Consider the following 21,333-nt stretch of genomic DNA (forward strand, 5'->3'; position numbering starts at 1 on the left):
AGACTGAAGTCATTATTCGATTTGTGACAAAACTGTCAAGAGGGGAAACAAAGTTTAAGGTATTTTCTTCCTTGAGATTTCTGCCTGTTTCCTTTATTTACTTTTGATTTTTAATTTATATCCATTTTATTTTATAACACTGCCTTACAGAAGAAAGATACCACTGATGTGTTATGAATATACAAAAATCATAAAAAGCCAAGAACCTGAAGTTTACAAGTTTTTAACCTGATAGTGTTCACTGTTTTGTAGCTGCCAAACATGCACAAAGCAGCAATCACAGACGTCCATGCCACAAATCTAACATCATTTTCATAACATTCTCTCAGCTCCTTCTCAATACTTCCTCAACCATACATCTAACTGCTCACATAGGCTTTTTTTAAATATCATCATTAAACATGACATATTTTAAAAAAAGTCACATATATTAACAGAAAACAAACCATAACTACAGTTCCATTAGTATTTTCAAGCAGCATACAAGTACATTTTCATAAAAGTTTTCATTCACTCAACATTACATAACTTGCTCAATTCCTGCCTTCCTTTACTTTTTACTACTTGTCCTGAGCATTACTGTGCATGTACTTTTCCAACAAATTCCACTTAAACCTATGTATCTTGCTTCTTCCCTTTTCTAAAGAACCCACCTCCAGAATTATCTCCTTTGCAATATCCAATACTTCATTAATGGTATTGTCCCAAAAGTCTTGATCCACTACTTATATAACACAACATCCTGAAAATTTGTCATGTTCTTTCATTTGTTGTATTGCTCTGAAATCTTGTTATGCTCCAACTAAGTAAATGCTATAATGCACCCATACATGTTGTGAAGACTGGGGAAAGATGGGCGAAGGCTGCCAGCCTAGTCAAATAGAATTTGATACATAACTCTATCATTTGTATATATAAATGTAAAATACAGGCTTGTGTTCTTAAATGAAAGAAAACACTATAAAATGTGAACTTCAGGATTGTAGCAACATTGCCATCTGCTGTAAGGAAAACTAAGCATTGCATTTCAAATGTCCTTTGAAGTTAAAATTATCTAAATAGTGGTGCCGAAGCGGCTGGCTGAATACATTCTTTCTATTGTCTTAAGGAATAACTGCTAGAGTGTACATGTGAAATGACTTTTATTGTTGTAGTTTCCTGAGCAGGTGTTAGCTTGCTAAATACTGCAGTTTGTTTGCCTGGGAACTCCAGACTAAGTGTCAAAATGATGTAATGTGTCTCCTGGGAAAACCTAAGTGTCAAAATGATGTAATTTGTGAGGGCCTAGCAGAGCTGTTTGTTAGTGAGTTTAAAAACTATTGTTCAGAGAGAGACTGTAAGCATTTTGTCTTGGGCCATCAACCCCAGCACTGCTTATGCTCTATATGTATGTAAGTAGGATTGCAGCACTGTGTTTTCTCTTAAGAATATTTAAAGATTAGAAAGTTAGATTAAGTGTTTTTCTTTGACATCAGACCTGTCCTACTGTATTATTTTAAGTTTCTGTGTGATCTCTGAACTCTTAGATATCACTGTGGTGTAGTAGTATTGTCTTGTGTTTTAATTATTTATTATTAAATATTTTAAAAACTTTTACCTGTGGAGAGTGTAGAGATAAGAAAGCTTTAGAGTACATTGCATACTTATAGAGTTTATTGTAATAAGCCACTCTAATAAGCCTTAAACTGAATAGTCACATTACCAATTGGATAATAATATTGCACAGTAATAATTGGACACCCTTTTAAGGGCCTTTGGGTAGCAGGTAAGTATTAGCTGGTGGTGGCAGAAATTACTACCGTATAGTCTGGGTAAAGGAGCACAGATGGAGAATCTGTGTCAGCCCCTTTCCCAGGAGTGTCTGTGAAGTTGTATAAATACTTATCTCAAAGTGTGTGTGGTGTGTCAGCTACCTGGGCAGGGACACAAAGCACTGGTGGGACAGAGAGGGTACTGGAGGTTAGCTTGCCAGCTAGGCTGAGATCTGGACCCTATAGCTGTGCCATTGGAGAGTCTTATTGGGGATCTGGACAGCAAGGGAGCAACCAGCCCAGACTGACTATGATATCTGTGTGCACCTAAGGGAAATTGTACTTTACTGTGTGTATTTGTTACCCTTTCCTCTTATATGAGACGTCCTCCCTGGTGTTAGTGGTGAGGATTGAGGCTCCTTGATTGCTGGGCCAGGGCATGGTCATCACACATGTTATGAGACCATAGCAAAAATGTATCCATAAGGTAGTGCAATTCAAAATACCTGAATGTGTATTACAAAGAATAAATCAAGACAAAAAAAAATGCACATTTCCATCTTACAGTTGGAAGGATATCAATGAGATTTAGACTTTTATTTCAGTGTCCTCAAACTGTCTTTTTATCTTCAAATCAAGTAAGAGCTTGTATTTAATAGCCTTCCATCCACAAGTAATACTAAATAAAAATTATGCCCATGCTTAAATAACTACCTGAAAGAAAAGAAAAAAACTGAAAACTAAAACTAATTATGTACACTGCACTTAGTTATAGGGGTGTTAAATAAAACAGTGCACAAACAAAAGCAAGAAAGTTTCAATGCAGGAGTATGATCTGCTGACCTGTAACTTCCACTTGCAAACTGTGTTACAAGTAAATCATTTAAACAAACAAAGCTCCCAGGACGCCCTTGAAAAGCATCCCTAACACTTGCTGAAAACTGGATGAGTTCAAGTTCTGTCACATTCAGACATAACTAGATAATTTCACAAGGGAAATTAAAAGTTTACACCACTTTGCTCATGTAATAATAAAAAATACCAAAGGAAAAACATGATGAGAAAGTTAATGAGACAGCAAATGCAGATATCTTAGCTCCAATAACTTGAAGTTACTTAAAATATACCAGAGAAATCTAATAACGTTATGCAATATGGTACAAAGGAGGGCACTGTAATTCTAACACCAATTTGCTAGGTAAGTCAGAGAAACTGAAAGCTAATCAACTGTTTTATGCTGTAATACAAACCGTTTATATTTATGGTATCTGTAACTGACCTGAATGACTATTTTTAAAGCTTTAACTTTCTGGTCTGTAGCCCAGGCATCCTTCAAAGACTGGTTGAGCTCTTCAATTCGGTTCACGTAATCCTGCTGAGTCAAATTCAACAACTCCTTTTGAGATCCCTAGAAGAGAAACAAAAGCAATGATACTAGTGAGAATAATGAAAGCAGTGCACATAAGAATCTCTCTCATTCCACCAACATCAACCAGAGTAGCTGATTACTTGGGGAAACAAACTAAAAACAGTACCCAGTGAGAATCATGCCCAACTACAAATATTCAGTTTGACCTTTTTGCAAATTTGCGGGGAGGAAATCAACAAACGTAAAGTGAGACAGTGACATAACAACACAGTTGAATACTGGCTGTTTAATGCAGTTTCTTTTTCCTCACAATATCTGGAGGTTCAAACACCATGATGACTTTCTCATTCACTCTAAAATTAATGTCTTGGTTTTTATCCTGAGTGGTTTCCAACTGCATAACTCCCCTCCTAACCTCATCACGCAAGTCCAGTCTCTTGAAACGGGATGATGCTAAAAAGACTGGCTGCTAAAAAGTCATATGTCTGGAATCCAGTACCCCACAAATCAAGGCTGCCTTCACTAGCATAAAGATTCTTGACTAACTGAAGGTGACTAGAATTTGGCTAGTGGAGTCAATGATTTACTGCTGTCACCCTGAATCGTATTTTGAGTTACAGAGTTAAATTTTTGTACATCATAAATCATAACTCAAAGTTACTTGGTCTACCGACCATGTCCTGCTATTAATATATTTGCACTGGAAAGTATCACATATACTACTTTTCTTGATACTGTAAGAATATGTCATGCTATTAAGTGATTTCATTTAACTAGTAGACTGTTTTGTGCGAAAACTTGAGTGGTGTTATATTAAGTAAGGGTGCGTGGCAGGTGTCTGGGGGTTTGCTCTCCACTTCATCTAGAGTTATAATTTAACTTTGACTGCAACATCATTTACACAAAATGGTCATTTGATTATCCAGAAATCCCTAAATGATAGTGCAGGCATTTATATACTGCTTGGTGTCTAAGCAAGCTTTGTCAAGTTTATTAGCTATGGTCATCTTCAGGCTTTGCCTTGAGATGATTTTACTTCTTCACTTTGAGTAACCATGCGCAAATCTGATAACACTTGCATAGAACCCTCAGGCATTTATCTGATGCCGCGCTGTCTTTCAAGGATTAGCAAAACTGAATGCCACTCCATTCAGAGTAGAAAGGTGGTGAAAGGCCCACAATTCTTGGGAGAAATACTTTTCTTCACAATCTGTACTCAGTTGCCTGATGAGTGTTCATTTAATGGTCACTGTTGTACAAATCAGTAATCAACTGAGATAAACAGCAAAGGAGAAATGGGAAAACTGTGCATCTGAAAAGATGAGTATTTCCTTTCCTTCAAGGGTGTACAACCTTCCTACATTTAATTTCAACGGCATTGGGGAGAGTCGTTTTGTTTGTTTAAAATTACCTTCAATAGAAGAGGTTTAGTTAGATAAAATTCAAAGAACTTCAGCTCACAAAAAAACAGAATTCTTGTGACGTAGACTACACAAAATTCAGACAGAAAACATTACAGCAATATACTGCTTTAACAAATGTGGTTACTGCCATTCACAGCTTTGTCTCTGCTTATATCTATTTAGGAGGCAGAAAGTATAGCTGTGTAAGATATATTAACCATAACAGAAGATGATCAAATTCCTCACTGCCGCAGTAGCCTTTGGCTATTTGGGTTGTAACCTGCCAGGATACAACTGTCCAGCTTCACAAAGCTCTGACTCCCTCCGCATCGTCATTCTGAGTGCTGACTGCACAGCCCATTTACAGATGGAAATCAGCATTCCATCATAAGATTACTTAAAATTTCTACAGGACATTCTTGTCCATAAGAATAGAAGCATTCCAATCCTGAAAAAAAACAACATATAACAGAAACAAAAAGTTTAAATACCAACCCAAAAAATATATACACACAAAGGAGGATGGAGGGTAGTGGTAGCTACTGCATCTACTGTTAAGTGGAACTTGGACAACTGTACCATGTTCACCATTCTCACTGTTGTTGTAGTCTTTGGCTATTTGAGTTAATTACCACAGCTTACTCAACCCAAGAGAAGGAAGCGTGTGATTCCAGAAGCCCCCATCAAAAACAGTCCTGGACCTGGAAAAGGAATCCAGTTTGTAATACTTTGTAAAATTATGTCCAGAAGACCATGTGCGTCTCTAGAATGCTTCTAGAACACACCACCACTTTCCAATATGCCATCAAAGAAAACACGGCAGTAATAGAAAGTGCCTTAATTCTGCCTGGAACAGTTTTACCAAAGTGGGAATAACAAGAAAAGATGTAGTAAGGAACAACCAATAGGAAATGTCTGAATGGATACAATTTGTCTTTTTCCAGTCTCATACTAGGAATTCCACTGCTGTATACCTTTCCTAAATGATTTAGCATCAACAAGATAATACCAGAGTTTCAAAGAAATAACCATAATATATAGAATCTATTCTCTAGATAGATGGCTAGACCCAAGGTACACTCTAAAAGTAGTAAGGGCATATATGGGGGAATTACTTTTTTATACTGTAAACCCTATAAGCATGGAAAAGCAAGAGAGTTAATCCTGCATGAATAGTTGTAACCCGGAAGCTTGAGTAGTTGCAACCTAGAAACTTTCCTGCAGATGTCAGCGCAATAAACCAGTCAGTTTACGAAAAACAAGTTAGTTTACGAAAAAAATGAAGTCAAAATAGCCAGAAGAGCTGGTTCAGATCTAGACAGAAATAACTGGGATCTTTAATTTTTGCTGGGAAGGTTAAGTGTCACCTGAAAAACGGGAGAGCTTACCTAACAATAGAAAAATCTCTTTGTACAGCAGTCAAGTCTGAAATTAAGGAGGATCCACAAGCCTTAAAAGGGACTGATAAAAACACTGAACCAAACTCATTACTGATGGTTTATTACACATCAGCAAATCAAACGGCATCAGAAATTCTCTGTGTGGCATCTAAACCTCTTCTGCAACAACAAAATAGTTTAGAGGGATTACATATTAAAACAAGAAGGATGCTTTGTGCTCACCAAATGATCTATAAAAATCAGTGCATACCAAGATTATATATTCCCCGTTCTGAAGGAGGGATGCGCCTTCTTGAAACTGATTACATGTACAGATTTGCAATTGTGTGACTCCACACATATCTGCTCACCTCACAAGACCCAAATGTAGTGAAAGTTTTGAAACATGAGAATAAATCAAAGATTACTTCTCTGCTTAACCTAGCATAAGCATATCGCTGTCAAGCAATAATGGAAATCAAACCAGAAGTGGATAAAAATCAGGCAGCAACTGAATGTACCAAAAAACAAAAGAAAGAATATAAGATGAAGGACCAGATGAAAAGGCAAGAAATGTAGAAAACTCATAAAAATAAAGCTGTAAGTATAGAAAACTTCTGGAAGAATCTCATGTTGATCAGGAATGAATGCAGGAATGGTAAAGGAGAGGTGAATTCAAACCAAGAGAAGAAAGGTTTATATTGGTGGCTCAAGACAGTGGGCTATGTACACACTGGTTTACAAAGTCCATTGAACATGTGGGAGAGACAGACAAATTTAGGTTTTGTAAAACCAAACTGGAAACAGTTGCACACCTCATTGCTGGTGGTGACATACTAATGTCAGGAGGACTGTATACCGAAAGAAATGTGGCAAGACTGTTGGACTGGGGATTGTGCAAACATTATGGGAATGAAGTGGCTGCAAAGCACTGGAAGCATGAGCCACAAAGCACCATAGAAAATGAAGAAGTCTACATCACATGGGATCATCCATTACCAACAATTTAAAAGACATATGCTAGAAAACCAGATACAGTAGTCTAAGAAAAGAAGACAAGAGTAACCCTGATCATTGAAATCACCACACCCAGTGACTAGAGTCCTGTGTACAGACAGACACAAAGTTATAAAATATCAGCATTTGCAAGCAGAAATGAGAGCAGTGTGGAAGGAGGATACCCAGACAGTTACAATAGTATTAGGAGCAACGGGTCTTATAAAAAAAAAGAGTCTACAATCATATTTAGATATGCTACCAATAAACGTAACTCCATATGAATTACAGGAGGAGTCATTATTGGGCACATTGCGGGTGCTACGAAGAGCACTTTAGACTGACATCAAAGACTGAAACAATACTAATTTCATGAACTCTAATCGTACTTTGACTTAGGAATAGGGGGTCCATTCCCATCATCGTATTAGAAACCCAAAAGATTTGGAGAAATTAAAAAGGGATAGTTACAACTCATACAGGATATCACTGCTCCGGAACAGACTCCTCATCCACATGAAACAAAACACATCCCTGTCCATATTGAAGTAAAACTTAGATCTAGAATGATCTTAGAATGATCTTAAATGATAAAAAAAACTTCTTCCTCCACCTCCAACACAAACACCTTAATAATCCACAAAAATTCTGGGCAGGCTTAAACAAGCTCCTGCACCCAGGCCAGGCAACCACCCCCACTCCAACAACTTGCAAACAACAGTGCCCTGTAAACATTGCTAGCACATTCAATAGTTTCTTCACAGAAACTATACAATCCCTGGCCACACAATTCAAACAAACAACCCCACTCCACTACCCATGCCAGCAGAATACTACAACTACATCAGATCATCTATTTACCTTCGATCCAGTACCCATATCCTTTATAACATCTCTTCTTAAAAAACTAAAACCCACTAAGCTAGCAGCTGACCTTCTTCCAGCTGAGTTTCTGCAAAAAGCAGCTGAGGCCATTTCCTATCCCGTCTCCATAATCATAAACCGTACCTTGTCAGAAGCCTTCATCCCCTCCATATGGAAAATGTCCCACATTATTCCTCTCCATAAAGGTGGTAGCTCACTAGAGCTAACCAACTACAGACCTATAGCTATAATCTCACCCCTGGCCAAAATTATGGAAAAGTGTGTCCACAAACAACTGATGGAACACCTCACCAAAAATAAAATTCTAGCTAACTCCCAACATGGCTTCAGGCCAAATCACAGTACCACATCAGCCCTACTATCCTTTTCTAATACCATCAATAACTTCAGAAACAGTAATAAACTATCATCTGCTCTTTTCTTAGACCTCTCCAAGGCCTTTGATATGGTGAACCACATTCAACTCCTCCATACATTAAAAAAAATATCACTCAGCAATTCCACGCTGAAATGGTTCCAATCTTACCTGTCCAATGGGCAACAGGCTGTTCTATGGCAGGACAAATTATCTACATGCCTACCTGTTACACTTGGAGTTCCCCAAGGATCTATTCTTGGCCCTCTTCTCTTCACCATCTTTGTTAATGACCTGCCCACAATCACCCCCCATGCCACATGCATTCAATATGCAGATGATTCGACTATCATCAGCACTGCCTCCAACCTGGCAGACCTCACTGCTTCAACTCAAGACACCTTCAACCTAATAGAAAAATGGTTCTCAAGTCGACAACTAGTTCTCAACCCCAACAAAACAAAACTACTTACTTTCTCACCCACTAACAAGACTCTTCCCCACCTTCTCTATTACATCCTCCAATGGAATCACTATATCACCAGAAGCTCACACAAAGCTATTAGGTGTTACCATTGATAACTCCCTTAAATTTGACACCCATTTCAATCTTACCATCAAAACAGTCAATAAAAAGCTTGGCTCTCTCTATAAAGTAAAACACTTTCTCACTCCTCACGCTAAAATTACAATTGCCAGCACACACCTACTATCAACTCTTTTCTATGCCTCCCCCCTCTTTACAAACCTAAATAAGACAACCCTTAACAAACTTGCTTCTTGTTACAATCACATAGCTAGATTTGCCACAAATTCCACCTTTAGAACGCACCAATGCACTAACTTGAGGCAACTAGGGTGGTTAGAGTTTTCCAGCCAACTCCATTTCAACCAACTCAAAATGGCTCACCAGATACTGTATCACCCAGAGAAAACACCAGCTCTGAAAAACATCATTCACCCCTATATTAACCTGCAATCTTTACGCTCCTCCAATAAGATCTTAGCTCAAACTACCAAAGCCAATAATTCTGCTGGGGATTCTCTATTCTCAAACTTTGTAGGTAAAATGTGGAACTCCCTACCGACCATGCTCACCTCAGAACCCTCACTCCTACAATTCAAAAAGCTTAAACCCCATCTCAATACTCTCTGGCAATGTCCCTGTTCCAAACCTGATTAACCACTATCATTTACCCTTCTCTTACCTCACTATCCTTAACCGCTTTTTAACAAGGCACCTCGCCTTTGTAACTGACCTATGTTTTTTTTTATTTGCTGCTGCTGTTTTTTTTCCCAAGATGTGATGTATCTTTATATTGTATTTAGAACTCAACTATCTTCCTTTTTTTGCATTAACAATGTTCATATGTCTGTTATGTACCTGGAGCTTTTCTCCCCGGGCCTCCGCTGAAAATGGACATGTATCCAGTCGGACTCTCCCGGTTAACAAATGTAAAATAAATAAATAAATAAATCTATGGATGGGAAAGAGATTATTCCATTACTCCCCACCACCACCCAGTACTACTAATGGACAGAAGCAGCTACTAAATGCTTTATCCAATGCATGGATCACCTCAAATTATCTATGGTATAATCCCAGTTATTCTCATTAGCAGTAATATATATTTATTGACCATGGCATGGGAAAGGCCACTCTATAACCAAATGGGATAGGTTACTTTGAGCACAAAAAGTGAAACTGGCTAGGCTTCAAATGGTCCGCAACTAGCCTAATACTTAACCTATGAACCTATAAATACCCCATACCAAAGAATAAACAGGCTGTAAGATAGTAATTCACACAAATGTTTGAGAACCAGTGGTAACAATTCCAAATACTCTACAAAAGGGCCTTACAGAAACAGATGCTTGGTGCCAGAGCCAAGGGCTCAAGCTCAATGCCAAGAAATGTACAGTTATACCCTTTGGGAAAAAACATGGACCCGTGAATAACCTCATAGGTGGCAGTACACTAAACACCAAAAGTGTGATAGAAGACTTAGGGACACAGGTGGACAGTGGTCTCACCTTCGATAACCACATCGCCACAACAGTCAGGAAATCCTTCTATGTGCCACACCTCATCACTAAGGGCTTTTCATCCAGAAAAAAGGAAGTCACTGTCCCACTGTACTCATCACTCATTAGACCCATTATAGAATACAACGCCCCATTTGGTATGTACCTCTCAAGACACCTGCAACAACTGGAAAGGCCACAGAAATAACTCACTAAAAGAATCACAGGCCTAAAGCAGATGCCCTATGCTGACCGCCTTAAAAAACTCCACCTATACTCTGTCGCATATCGTCTATTCAGAGGTGATCTCTGCTTCACATACAAGGTCATGTCAAACCCAGAGCTGCTGGACATGCTACACTTAAAGAAATCCCAATCCCTCAGAGCCACACGCTCCACTGATCTAAACCTTGTCATCACAATAAACAAAACATGCTGGATGGATAGGTTCCTGACCCAGAGACTCCCCAGACTCTGGAACAGACTGCCCATACATGTCAAGCAGAACGCCTCTTTGGCCATCTTCAAAAGGAACCTTGACGATTGGATGGGAGAAAGGAAATTCACCCCAGGGATCACATCAGTCGCCCTGCTAGACAGGGGCCCAGGAAGTAAATAGTGTGGGAAGAAATATCCAGGGAATTGTTAAGACTAGGCTTGTACAGGCCCTAGGGTCGATAGCCTAGTACCAACCTATGATCATAGCTGAGGCACCAACTAGAAAAATCTTCTCTACTGGTTAACAATAAAACTTCCTAGTATCAGAATTTCTTTATTATCAGCTGTACATCCTCAAGAAAAAAAAAACTGCCTAAAGCTTATTAGCGATGAATCATCCAGGCAGTCAGTTGGAGTTGTTTGAGACTGGGGTACATCAACTAAACCCAAATGTCTTTTGTGAGTAGATCCAATCAGTGAGCAAGCTTAAGGTAACTTTCTCTGGCCGATTCCATTAGATGAGAGAACCAATGTTGCCTGGACCACAAGGGAGTCACCATAACAACTTTTGGAGAATCCTTCTGAATATCTAGAATGACCCTGGACATCAGTGGAAAGGGTGGAAATGCATACAGGAACACTCTGGATCATGGGAATGTAAATGCACTTGTCTTCCAGGCCTGCCTGAGAGGAGTCCTGCTGGAGAATTGAAATAGTTGTCTGTTTTTAAAAGAGGCAAACAGATCTATTTAAGGTATTTCCCACAACTGGATCCATTCCTGGAAGACCCCCTCATTTAATTTCCATTAAAGAGAGTCTGTAATGGTCTTGCTCAGCTTGCCTGGAACTACATTTTGCTCCAACAGAATGCAAGCTGCTTGCAGGGTTACACAAAGCTTTAAAGCTAACTCCCAAGTCATCACAGCCAGACTGCACAGAGAGTAGGCCCTGATTCCCAGCCTGTTTATGTACCACATCACTGTGATATAGGTTCATAGGTTGATACTAGGCTATCTGCCCTAGGGCATTTATAAGCCTAGCCAGAGTGTGTTTGGTTTTCGCCACCCTTTTAGATTAGTTGACTGTGCCTCTGTATAGTAGGTCACAGAAGATAGCCCTTTTAAGGTTAGTTTACTGTGCCTCTGTCTAGTAGGGACACATAAGAGATCCCAGGGGTAATCCTACGATCTCCCATCCACTCGTCAAGATTTCTCTTGAAGAGGGTCATTGAGGGGCTCTGCCTAATATGGATTGGGATTTTGTTCCAGAGTGAGGGGAGCCTCTGGGATATGAATCTGTCCCTCCAGCATGTCCTATTTATTTCTGTGCTGAGGTTTAAGTCCCTGGAGCGTGTAGCTCTAAGGGATTTGGATTTCCTGAGGTGGAGCATGTCCATTAATTCTGGGTTGGACATGGCTTTATACGTCAGGCACAGATCGCCTCTGAGTAGGCGGTAGGCAACTGAGTAGAGCTGGAGTTTCTTTAGCCTAACTGCGTACAGCATCTGTTTGAGTCCCTTGATCCTCTTGGTGAGGCACTTTTGGGGTCTTTCCAGTTGCTGCAGGTGTCGGGTAAGGTACATCCCAAATGGGGCATTGTATTCAATTATGGGCCTGATGAGTGATGATTAGTGGGGCACAATGACCTCTCTTGATCTAGATGTGAACCCTTTCATGATAAGGTGGGCTATAGAAAAGGTCTTTCTAACCACTTTGGCAACGTGATTGTCAAAGGAGAGACTGCTATCTACTTGGGGTCCCCAAATCCCTAATTACTTCTTCCGTACTTAATGGATTACCACCTATGTGGTAATTTGTGGGCAGTTTGTTTTTCCCAAAGGGGATGACTATGCACTTTTTGGCATTTAGCTTTAGGCCATGGCTCTGACACCAGTTATCCGCCTCTGTGAGACCCTTTTGGAGGATGCTTGTGTCAGTCGGCGAGTCGATTATGGCACCCAGTTTGCAGTCTCTAATCACTTGCAATGGTCCCAAGCTGTTAGGAATATTAACTGAAACAGTCAAAAAATGTATCAAAAACTCAGTCTCTTCTACATAATTAATCAATTTCTAACAATAGCAGCAAAAGTACATACAGCCACAGCATACCTATGTTCAAAGGGTCTATGTCACCACATCGAATGGTGCTAAGTTTGAACGCCCTTTGTTCAAACCTAAAAGTCCAAAAACCCTCAACAGCGAACTTAAAAAAACAGCGATTTTTTTTTTCCTCAGGGAAAAAAATCACTGCTCCGTGGAAAAAAAATCACAACTTTAAAACAAACTGAAGTGGGGGGCTTTGCCCCCCACGACCCCATACCCCCCGCACTTAAATATACCAACTCCGAGATCACACTACAGTGGAGGAAATAGCAAAGCCCTGAAGACGGCCCACCAATTTTTTTTCCCTGGGAAAAAAAAAATCGCTGTTCCATAACTTTGCGGTTTAGGGCTTTTGGACTTTTCGGTTCGAACAAAGGGCATTCGAAATTATCACCATTCGATGTGGTGATATAGACCCTTTTCAACTCTTCTGTATGGGGTCCCCAAACTTATCAATCCACAAACCGCTCAAATGAACTTATTAGAACAGTGTTATAATAAAATATAGCATAATTTTGTAGTGAACCTAACCCAACAGGCCACACCACTGCCTAGCCCTAAAAAGTTCCTCTGGTTAAAACTCCCTCACTTCTCTTCTTACTCTCAAATGAATGCGACACGTGTTCTAATCCATGACCCTGAAAAATGGCCAAGCTTGGCCAATATTTTTACTCAGTACATTACAAACACAACCCTACTTTCAATTAATAAAGACTTACTAAATGTAACTAAAATAAACAACTCAACAGGACACTCTCGATTCTGATGTTAAGTCTCAAAAATGTGGAATGACATTCCATTCCATATAAGAGTAGGCTCTTTAAACAAATCCTTTAAAAAAGTCTTAAAAATGCAACTCATGGATAAATAGATTTGCTATAGCTCTATCCCTAGAAAAAGTACTATTTTTCTCACTTAATCTTACATTAACTCCTCCAGCTTTTCCTTTAACCCCATCTGAATTTCTACACTATCCCTCTCATTACTTCAACATCTTCTCTGACTATTTTACATATATATAAATATATGTATATATACATATACGCTCTTGCCTCTCTTATTCTGCATCTGAGCTGCAACCTATTTCAATCCATTATATAATATGCACTCATATTGTCATTGCTAAATTTTTTGATCTGATGATGTCATTTTCATTCAATCCTCAACTGGTGGGTATTGGATCTGATTCAGCCGCTTTTCCCATATTCTCAGCTCCAACTCTCGAGCTCCTCCCTTTACCCATAATGCCCACTAACCTAACATACCTCTGATCTCGTTTGCCACCATATCATTCAGATGTGGATCCTTCTCTCTTGAGCATTCGTTTCCTCAGGTTTCTGAGTTTTTTTCAAATTTGTATTGCATTTCTATTATCTTCTGACTTCCTCACCTGTGCTCCCTTAGCTTCTAGCATTTTTCTTGTTCCAGCTGTCAGTCAATAAATCCTTTTTGTACCTAATTCTTGGGTATTCCTTTGAGTACCATTGTTGGTACCTTTACCTTTCTTTCCTTCCCTAGTTTCTACCCTTTAGAGGATATTCTGTTGTACCATCGTTGATACCATCCTTTCTGCTATAAAAAAAAAAATCTGCTTTTCTATTTCAACCATCACTCTCGATCTTTTGGTTATGATTTAGTGTAGTATCTTCTCTTTACAATGATGAACAAGCCCACTGAGTTCAGGAAATGCATATCCTGTGGGCACAAGATCCTCCACTCTGATGCCCCGAGAGAATGTGTTTATTGCTTAGACACTACCCATTTGGCTACTGACTACACCCTCTCTGCAGGTTTCAACTCCAGTGCTATCAGTGACAGAAGAAATAAGTTGGTTTGGTAGGGCCTTCTTCCTTCTAATTCCTCTTCTCATCCAAGTGGGGCTCAAAACTTTTCCAAGAACCCCAAGAAAGGGAAACCTGAATTGGATCCTAAGGATAAGGACACCAGAAAAAAGACCTCCAGACCACTCACCTACTTCTGCTCGAATCACGAAGCCCCAGTCAAACATAAAAAAAAAAGTCAGATACGACTCCATCGAATCCTACATACTTGAAACCTAAGTCACCTCCGATCCAGTCACCCTGATACTCATGGGAGCCTATATCCACTGAACTTCCTTCTCCTTTCCTCCAGAAGACAAAAAGAAGCTACAATAAGTTCTGGACCCTCGTTGTCCTGTCAGAACCTCTTGAATGGCTCTTTTTTGAAGGAGGTATTGTATCTCAAGATAGGGCAACTCCCTTTGGCGGGGTGGTACATCTGGGAGAAATCTTTGAGTTGAAGGGGGCTGGGAGAAGGGAATAGAGTAATCCCTGAAAATTATTTTTAAAACCCACTGATCAGAGGTGAGATTTGTCCAGGTTAGTGGTTAACTGGAGAGATGACTCCTGATTGCCTCCAGGAGCACTAGAAGGGCTTCTCTGAGAAGGGCTCTCGGTAGCTCTGATTTTGCCCCTAGGGCGGTGTCTACCATTGATTCCCCTACCCTAGCCTGTGGAAAAGGATTCCTGGGGAGCATTCTGAAAGAAAGACTGAGTCCTCTGATATCAAAGCTTCTTACTTCCTCTTGGGTCTTACAAAAGGACCTTTGGAGGGGGTAGAAAACCTGATCCTTACTGCAGAAAGACTCTTGTCTTCCTGCTCACTGTGGGGTTAAGGTCTCTAACAGACGGTCCACACAAAGTGGAACAGTCAAAGGGGGCATTCGTAAAGGACGAGTTAAAGGGTTCTGCGAACCCACAAAGGTGAATCCAGGCATGCTGCCTGATAGCAATGCCTGTGCCTGCCGCTCCAGAGGTGGCCTCCACAGTACTGGAGATTAGCCTCATCAAGGAATTCGCTAAGGAAGTGACAGTGGACAGCCTCGGAGAGACTTGTTTAAGCTCTAGTGAGACAAAAACCCTGACAGGGATGTGGTAAGGTCCGAAACCAAATCCCTTTGAAGCCAGGAAAACTGGGTTAAACAATTGGTTGCTGTCAGATCAAAAGTAGCTGAGGCAAACACACGCTTTCCAAAATAGTCAATTGCCCAGGAATCTCTGTTTGGGGGATGGACCAAGGAGATCTGCTCAGCTAGCTCCTTGGTAGCAGCAGCCACCATGATGGCATCGACAGGGACCCCTTTGCTCCAAAACACCTGTCCTGAGGGGGGACTGAGGAACTTATCTGGTTTCTTGGGGACAGGTTCTACCATGTCAGGCTCCTTCCAAGCCCTGCCAGCGATGAGATTCACAAGTGCGTCAGCTGGAACGAAGCCCAGGTAGTAGATGGGCCCATCCCAAACACCTTCTGGAACACGGACCCCTCTGAAGACAGAGGTTGGAAAGACCATCTACGCCTATGTATGAAGACTTCCAAGATGTCCTTGAATGAAACCTCCTCAGGTGGAAGTCTGGGGGACCCATCTCATAGGTTCATAGGTAGGTACTAGGCTATCGGCCCGAGGGCCCACATAAGCCTAGCCAACAAGGTTCCTTGGCTTACTCCACCCAAGAAAGTTATTTTCCTGTGCCACTGTTAAGCAGAGACACAGAAGTGATCCCCAGGGTGTATTTCCTACTTCCCATCCACTCATCAAGATTTTTCTTGAAGAGTGATAATGAAGAACTTTGCTTGACATAGATGGGTAGCTTGTTCCAGAGTATGGGAAGTCTCTGGGACAGGAATCTATCCCTCCAGCATGTCCTGTTTATTGTGGTGACAAGGTTTAGGTCCCTAGACTGTGTAGCTCGGAGAGATTGGGATTTCTTTAGGTGTAGCATGTCCAACAGCTCTGGGTTTTACATAGCTTTATATGTTAGGCAGAGATCACCTCGGAGTAGGCGATATGCTTCGGAGTAAAGCTGGAGTTTTTTGAGACGGTCAGTGTAGAGCATCTGTTTGAGGCCAGTAATCCTCTTTGTGAGGTACTTCTGTGGCCTTTCCAGCTGCTGCAGATGTCTTGTGAGGTACATTCCAAAAGGAGTGTTGTACTCTATAATGGGTCTAATGAGTGTCTATTAGAGGTGAACAATGACCTCTTTTTTCCTGGATGAGAACCCTTTTATGATGAGATGTGCCACGTAGAAGAACTTCCTGATTACTGTGGTGATGTGACTATCAAAGGGCAGACTACTGTACACCTGGGTCCCAAGGTCTCATCACACATTTGGTGTTAATTAGACTGCTATGTAGTAGTTCATACAGAGTTTTACAAAAGGGGATGACAATGGACTTTTTGGCACTGAGCTTGAGGCCATGGCTCTGACACCAGGCATCTGTCTCAGCGAGGCCCTTCTGTAGGATTTCTACATCATTTGGGGACTCGACTATGGTTGCTAGTTTGCAGTCATCTGCGAACTTCGTTAGCCAGAGGCCTTCTGTGTTAGCCTGTACTTCAGAGAAGTAGATACCAAACAGGAGAGGTCCCAGGACTGAACCCTTTGGTACTCCACTTGTCTCTAGTTTGAGGTCAGATTTGGAGTGTGCAACTTTTACAGTGTGGGTTCTGTCAGTGAGCCAGTTGGCAACCCATCTTGTGATGTAGGGATTTATACCTAGTTTAGTGAGTTTAGTTATAACTTCAGAATGGGGGATGGTGTCGAAAGCCTTGGCAAGGTCAAGATAGGCTGTGTGAACCACCTTACCCTCATCTACGGCTTTGGTGACTGCCTCAAAGAAGTCGATCAGGTTCAGGAGGCATGATCTGCCTTTCACCAACCCGAACTGGGTGGGATCCAGAGTTTGGAGGTTACCAATGTCTTTGTTTACGCGTTCCATGATGATATGTTCCATGGCCTTGCAGACCAGGCTCGTCAGGCTAATAGGGCGATAGTTCCCAGGATCAGAAGTGGCTCCCCCTTTGTAGAGTAGGATAACTGTTGCTATACACTATTCAGTGGGCACAAAGCCTGATGTGAGGCTACGACTGAACATAGTGCTTAGGTGGGGAGCCAGTTCGTTGTGAGGTTCGTGTAAAATGCAGCCTGGGATGTTGTCCGGTCCCATGGATGCTGTGTTTTTGGCTTTAGAGAGTGTGGCTTTTACCTACGTAGTTGTGATTACAGGGACTCTGTATTCTTCTTGTATAGATATGGGCCCTTTAGGGGTTGGGTAAAGTTAGCACTGAATCTATCTGCCAGGATGTTGGCAATATCAGTTGGTTCTGTAATTTTCATGCTGTTGTGCTGCAACTCAGGGCAGATCTGGGTGTTGCCATTGAGATTCTTGACATAGCTATAGAACGCTTTGTGGTTGTCCTTAGAGTCAGTGGCAATTTTGTTTTCATAGCTGGCTTTGGAGGATCTTATAAGGGATCTCAGCTTCTTACTGAGGCTGACCAGGGAGCTCCTTCACTCATGGGATTTTACTCTCTTTTGAAACAATTTCTTCCTTCTGTTGTACAGTTTGTTTATGGCAGGGGACCACCAGATTTCTTCCTTTTTTTGGAGGATAGCATCTTGGTTCCGTTTGGGATAGCACGATCCATGCACTCGTGTAAGTGCTTATAGAGTGCATTTGTGTAGGATTCAGCAGTCTTAACTGAATTGTCCATCTGCATGGGTGTCATGAAGTTCACCACTTTTGTCTTAAGAAGCATGAAGTTGGCTTTGGAGAAATTTTTACTGTGGTTTCCTTAATGGGGATGGGGGCGGGAAGTGGATATCTAGGGTGATTAGCTTACGGTCGGAACAGACCAACGAGGAGTTGACTTCAGGTGTGGAACACCGGTCACGCATGTTGGTAATGACTAGGCCTAGGATATTGTTGCCCCTGGTGGGGGTGTGGATAAGTTGATCCAGGGCATTGGAGTTTATGAATTCCAGAAAGCGTTGTGCGAAGGAGTTGGTACACAAGTGGTTTTCCCAGTTAATGGTGGGGTAGTTGAAATCGCCCATTATTACGGTGTTTGGTTGAACCCTAATATTTTCCAGTACATCAAGAAAAGAGGAGTGGGAATCTTGGAGCATGGTGGGGGATCTGTAGCAAGCTAAAATTTGGATTGCAGTTTTGCCCAGAGTTAGTTGCACTTGGATAACCTCGGATGCATTATCCTGAGCAACTAGCCTGGAGGTGTGGATATCCTTAATGAATATGGACACACCTCCACCTTTGGTGTTCCAGTCCAGGTTACATGGCCGAAAAGTGTGGTATGAGTTACAGCCTGGTAGTGCAGGGGTGCTCTCTAGAGCCGGGAACCAGGTCAGTCACTGCACAGATATTGATGTTCTCCATTTTAAAAAGAGTGCCTCGAGTAAGTGCATTTTGAGATTTAGACTTCTAGCATTGAGTAGCATTACCCTCAGTTTTTGCTTGCCTGTTCCTGTTCCGGTGGTGAATTTGTCATTTGAACCTTGCCTAAAAAAGGCAATATAGGGGCAGCAGTATCCGGAATCCCAGGGGCGACAGGTGCAGGCCTTCTCTGGCAAAGCATCGTGGTTCGTCGACCATGTCATCCCAAGCAGACAGATACTGGATCCCCTTAGAATGACACCAGAAGCTTAGCCAATTGTTGAAGTCAATCATTTTGTCCTTGTACTGCGGTATCATTCTGGGCGATGGCAGAATGCTACTCAGGGCTACGGTCATAACTGCCTGGGCTACAAGATCAGAGAGCTCTTCCATGTCTCTCTTCATATAGTCCAGTGAGGTACATCACAGGTCATTCACACCAATATGGACAATGACAGAGTCATATTTGTACTGGTTGTGAAGTGACATGACTGCGTGGGTTTATGTGGTGGATCCTGGCACCCGACAGGCAACTGACAGTAACCTTCTCCTTGTTTAGCCTGGTGAGTGGGACATCAGTGTGCCTGACTACAGAGTCACCTATGACTAGTGTGTTGGATACGTTGTTTTGCCTTACTGACTGTGGTTGAGTGGCACACTGAGTCTGTGGGCTATGTGTCATTTGGATTGTGTTGGGGGTGGAAGTTGCTTGCGTTTCTGCTTTGGAGGTCGTTGCTTGGGCAGATTATTAATGAGAGCCTCCGCGAATGTTTTTGTGTTTCTATGTGTGGATTTTGGTGGTGTAGACTATGTGATAAGTGTGGTGTGGTGCAAGTGTTTACCTTTTCCTCTTGAATGTCAAGTTCAGTCTTGGTTAGAGAGAGCTTTACCTCCAGTTTGGCTAGATAAGTGTATCTCTCAGTGGTTGTAGTGTTGGGTGGTAGGAGGAGAGCGTTGTCTGTGTACATGAGGCAATTTCTACATTGCCCCAATATGCCCAGATTCATCAGATAGACAGGAGAGAACACTGGGAGCTGGACCCTTGGACATGCCTGAATAAAAAACTATTTTCCCCTAGATAAGTGAGGAAAGTGAGTACGTACAAACACGGTTTTCCTCTAGGTAATGAGGAAGGTTTACTGCTATAGTAATTAGTAGCTTGCTTACAACAAGTTCTGAACAAGTGCTGAGCACGAATAAGCAAATTCAAGTGCTAAAACTAAGAATCTGTATCTGCACTAGACTAGTTACAGGAAAGAAGTGCAAATGCGGCCTTTCAAATCAGAAAGTTGAGAGAGATGGAAAAGATTGCCCAGACGGCCAATAACTACAATTTCTGGGCCAGAACCACTCCTTATGTGGTAGACAGGTTACCTAGTGCTTACCACTCCCATTGACAAGCTAGAAGGATTCCCTCCAACACAGAAGGGCTTGGGGGGGGGCTCAGAAGCTTACATACAGTCCTGGATACAGCAAATCTGTATCTGTACTACACTAGTTACAGCAAAGGTAGGATACAGGCTTACAGCTTTTTTTTACAGAAAAGTAGCTAAAACAGCAGTAAAAACAAGTCAAATGCAGTGCAAGCTAGCACACTTAGCAATATTAGACCAAACACAGTTTAAAAAATGCAATTAAATTAAAAATGACTAAAAACAAGTGCAGAAAGAGTGTATTAGGTAGAATGTGGTAAAGAGATGGGACTGGGGGGAGTGTCCCAGATCAAATCTACAGTGGGGCGTGCAACTGCAAAAGCCACCAAATTTAAACAACAAACCAGAAATACGGAGGGTGGGTGGGACAAAACACTTTCAGCAGAGATCTGAAAAACTATACAGTGAATCAAAAATAACAGTGCACAACTCTGAATAAAATTATTCCAGCAACAATTTACAGTACACAATTCTGAAGAGCCAAAAAAATATACTTAGCGCTGTATATTTCCAGATAGTCTGAAAAGAGCTCTGTTAGACACAGGTTCCAGCAATTATATCTCCCCTTCTCAAAATCCATGCCTTTGGTAAGGGACTCTTGGGGCAGTCCAAGCACCTCCTCTTACATGTTCTCTTCTGAGGGGGCTCCTCCGTGGTGGGCTCAGGGGAGGACTCGGAAGAGATGGGTACCCCAAGTGGGGCAGTGCCTGTCTGAAGGTGCTCACGTGAGGGCTGACCCTGGATGGATGTTGAGGCCTCAGCACCCAATCTCAAGAAAGGCTGGGGCAGTCCTTGAAAAGGAGAGGTAACTACCAAACTGGAGAAGGTGCTCTTTACCGCCCAGAAGGATGATGGACTAGATGAAGCTCCTCCTCATTCCCAGTGGCCAGGGCCACATGGGAAGGGAGAAGGGACCCCAATGCAGTGCCGAAGCCCCTGGATGATATTGACCCAGAGCTGTTCAACGCCAAAGCCTCCAAGGGAAAG

General features: G+C 41.6%; 1 protein-coding gene across 1 annotated transcript in view; it reads right to left on the reverse strand.

Annotated features, from left to right (window-relative positions):
* Nucleotides 1–21,333, reverse strand: part of VPS35L (VPS35 endosomal protein sorting factor like) — a gene marked incomplete in the record, with an annotated part of 3,288,436 nt that overhangs the window by 2,893,756 nt on the left and 373,347 nt on the right. The window contains 1 exon segment of the mRNA XM_044089753.1: nucleotides 3,031–3,159. Coding sequence (XP_043945688.1) covers nucleotides 3,031–3,159 — 129 coding nt within the window.

The sequence above is a fragment of the Protopterus annectens genome, chromosome 12.part0, assembly GCF_019279795.1.
Source record: "Protopterus annectens isolate FY-2018-M chromosome 12.part0, PAN1.0, whole genome shotgun sequence".
Lineage (NCBI taxonomy): Eukaryota > Metazoa > Chordata > Ceratodontiformes > Protopteridae > Protopterus > Protopterus annectens.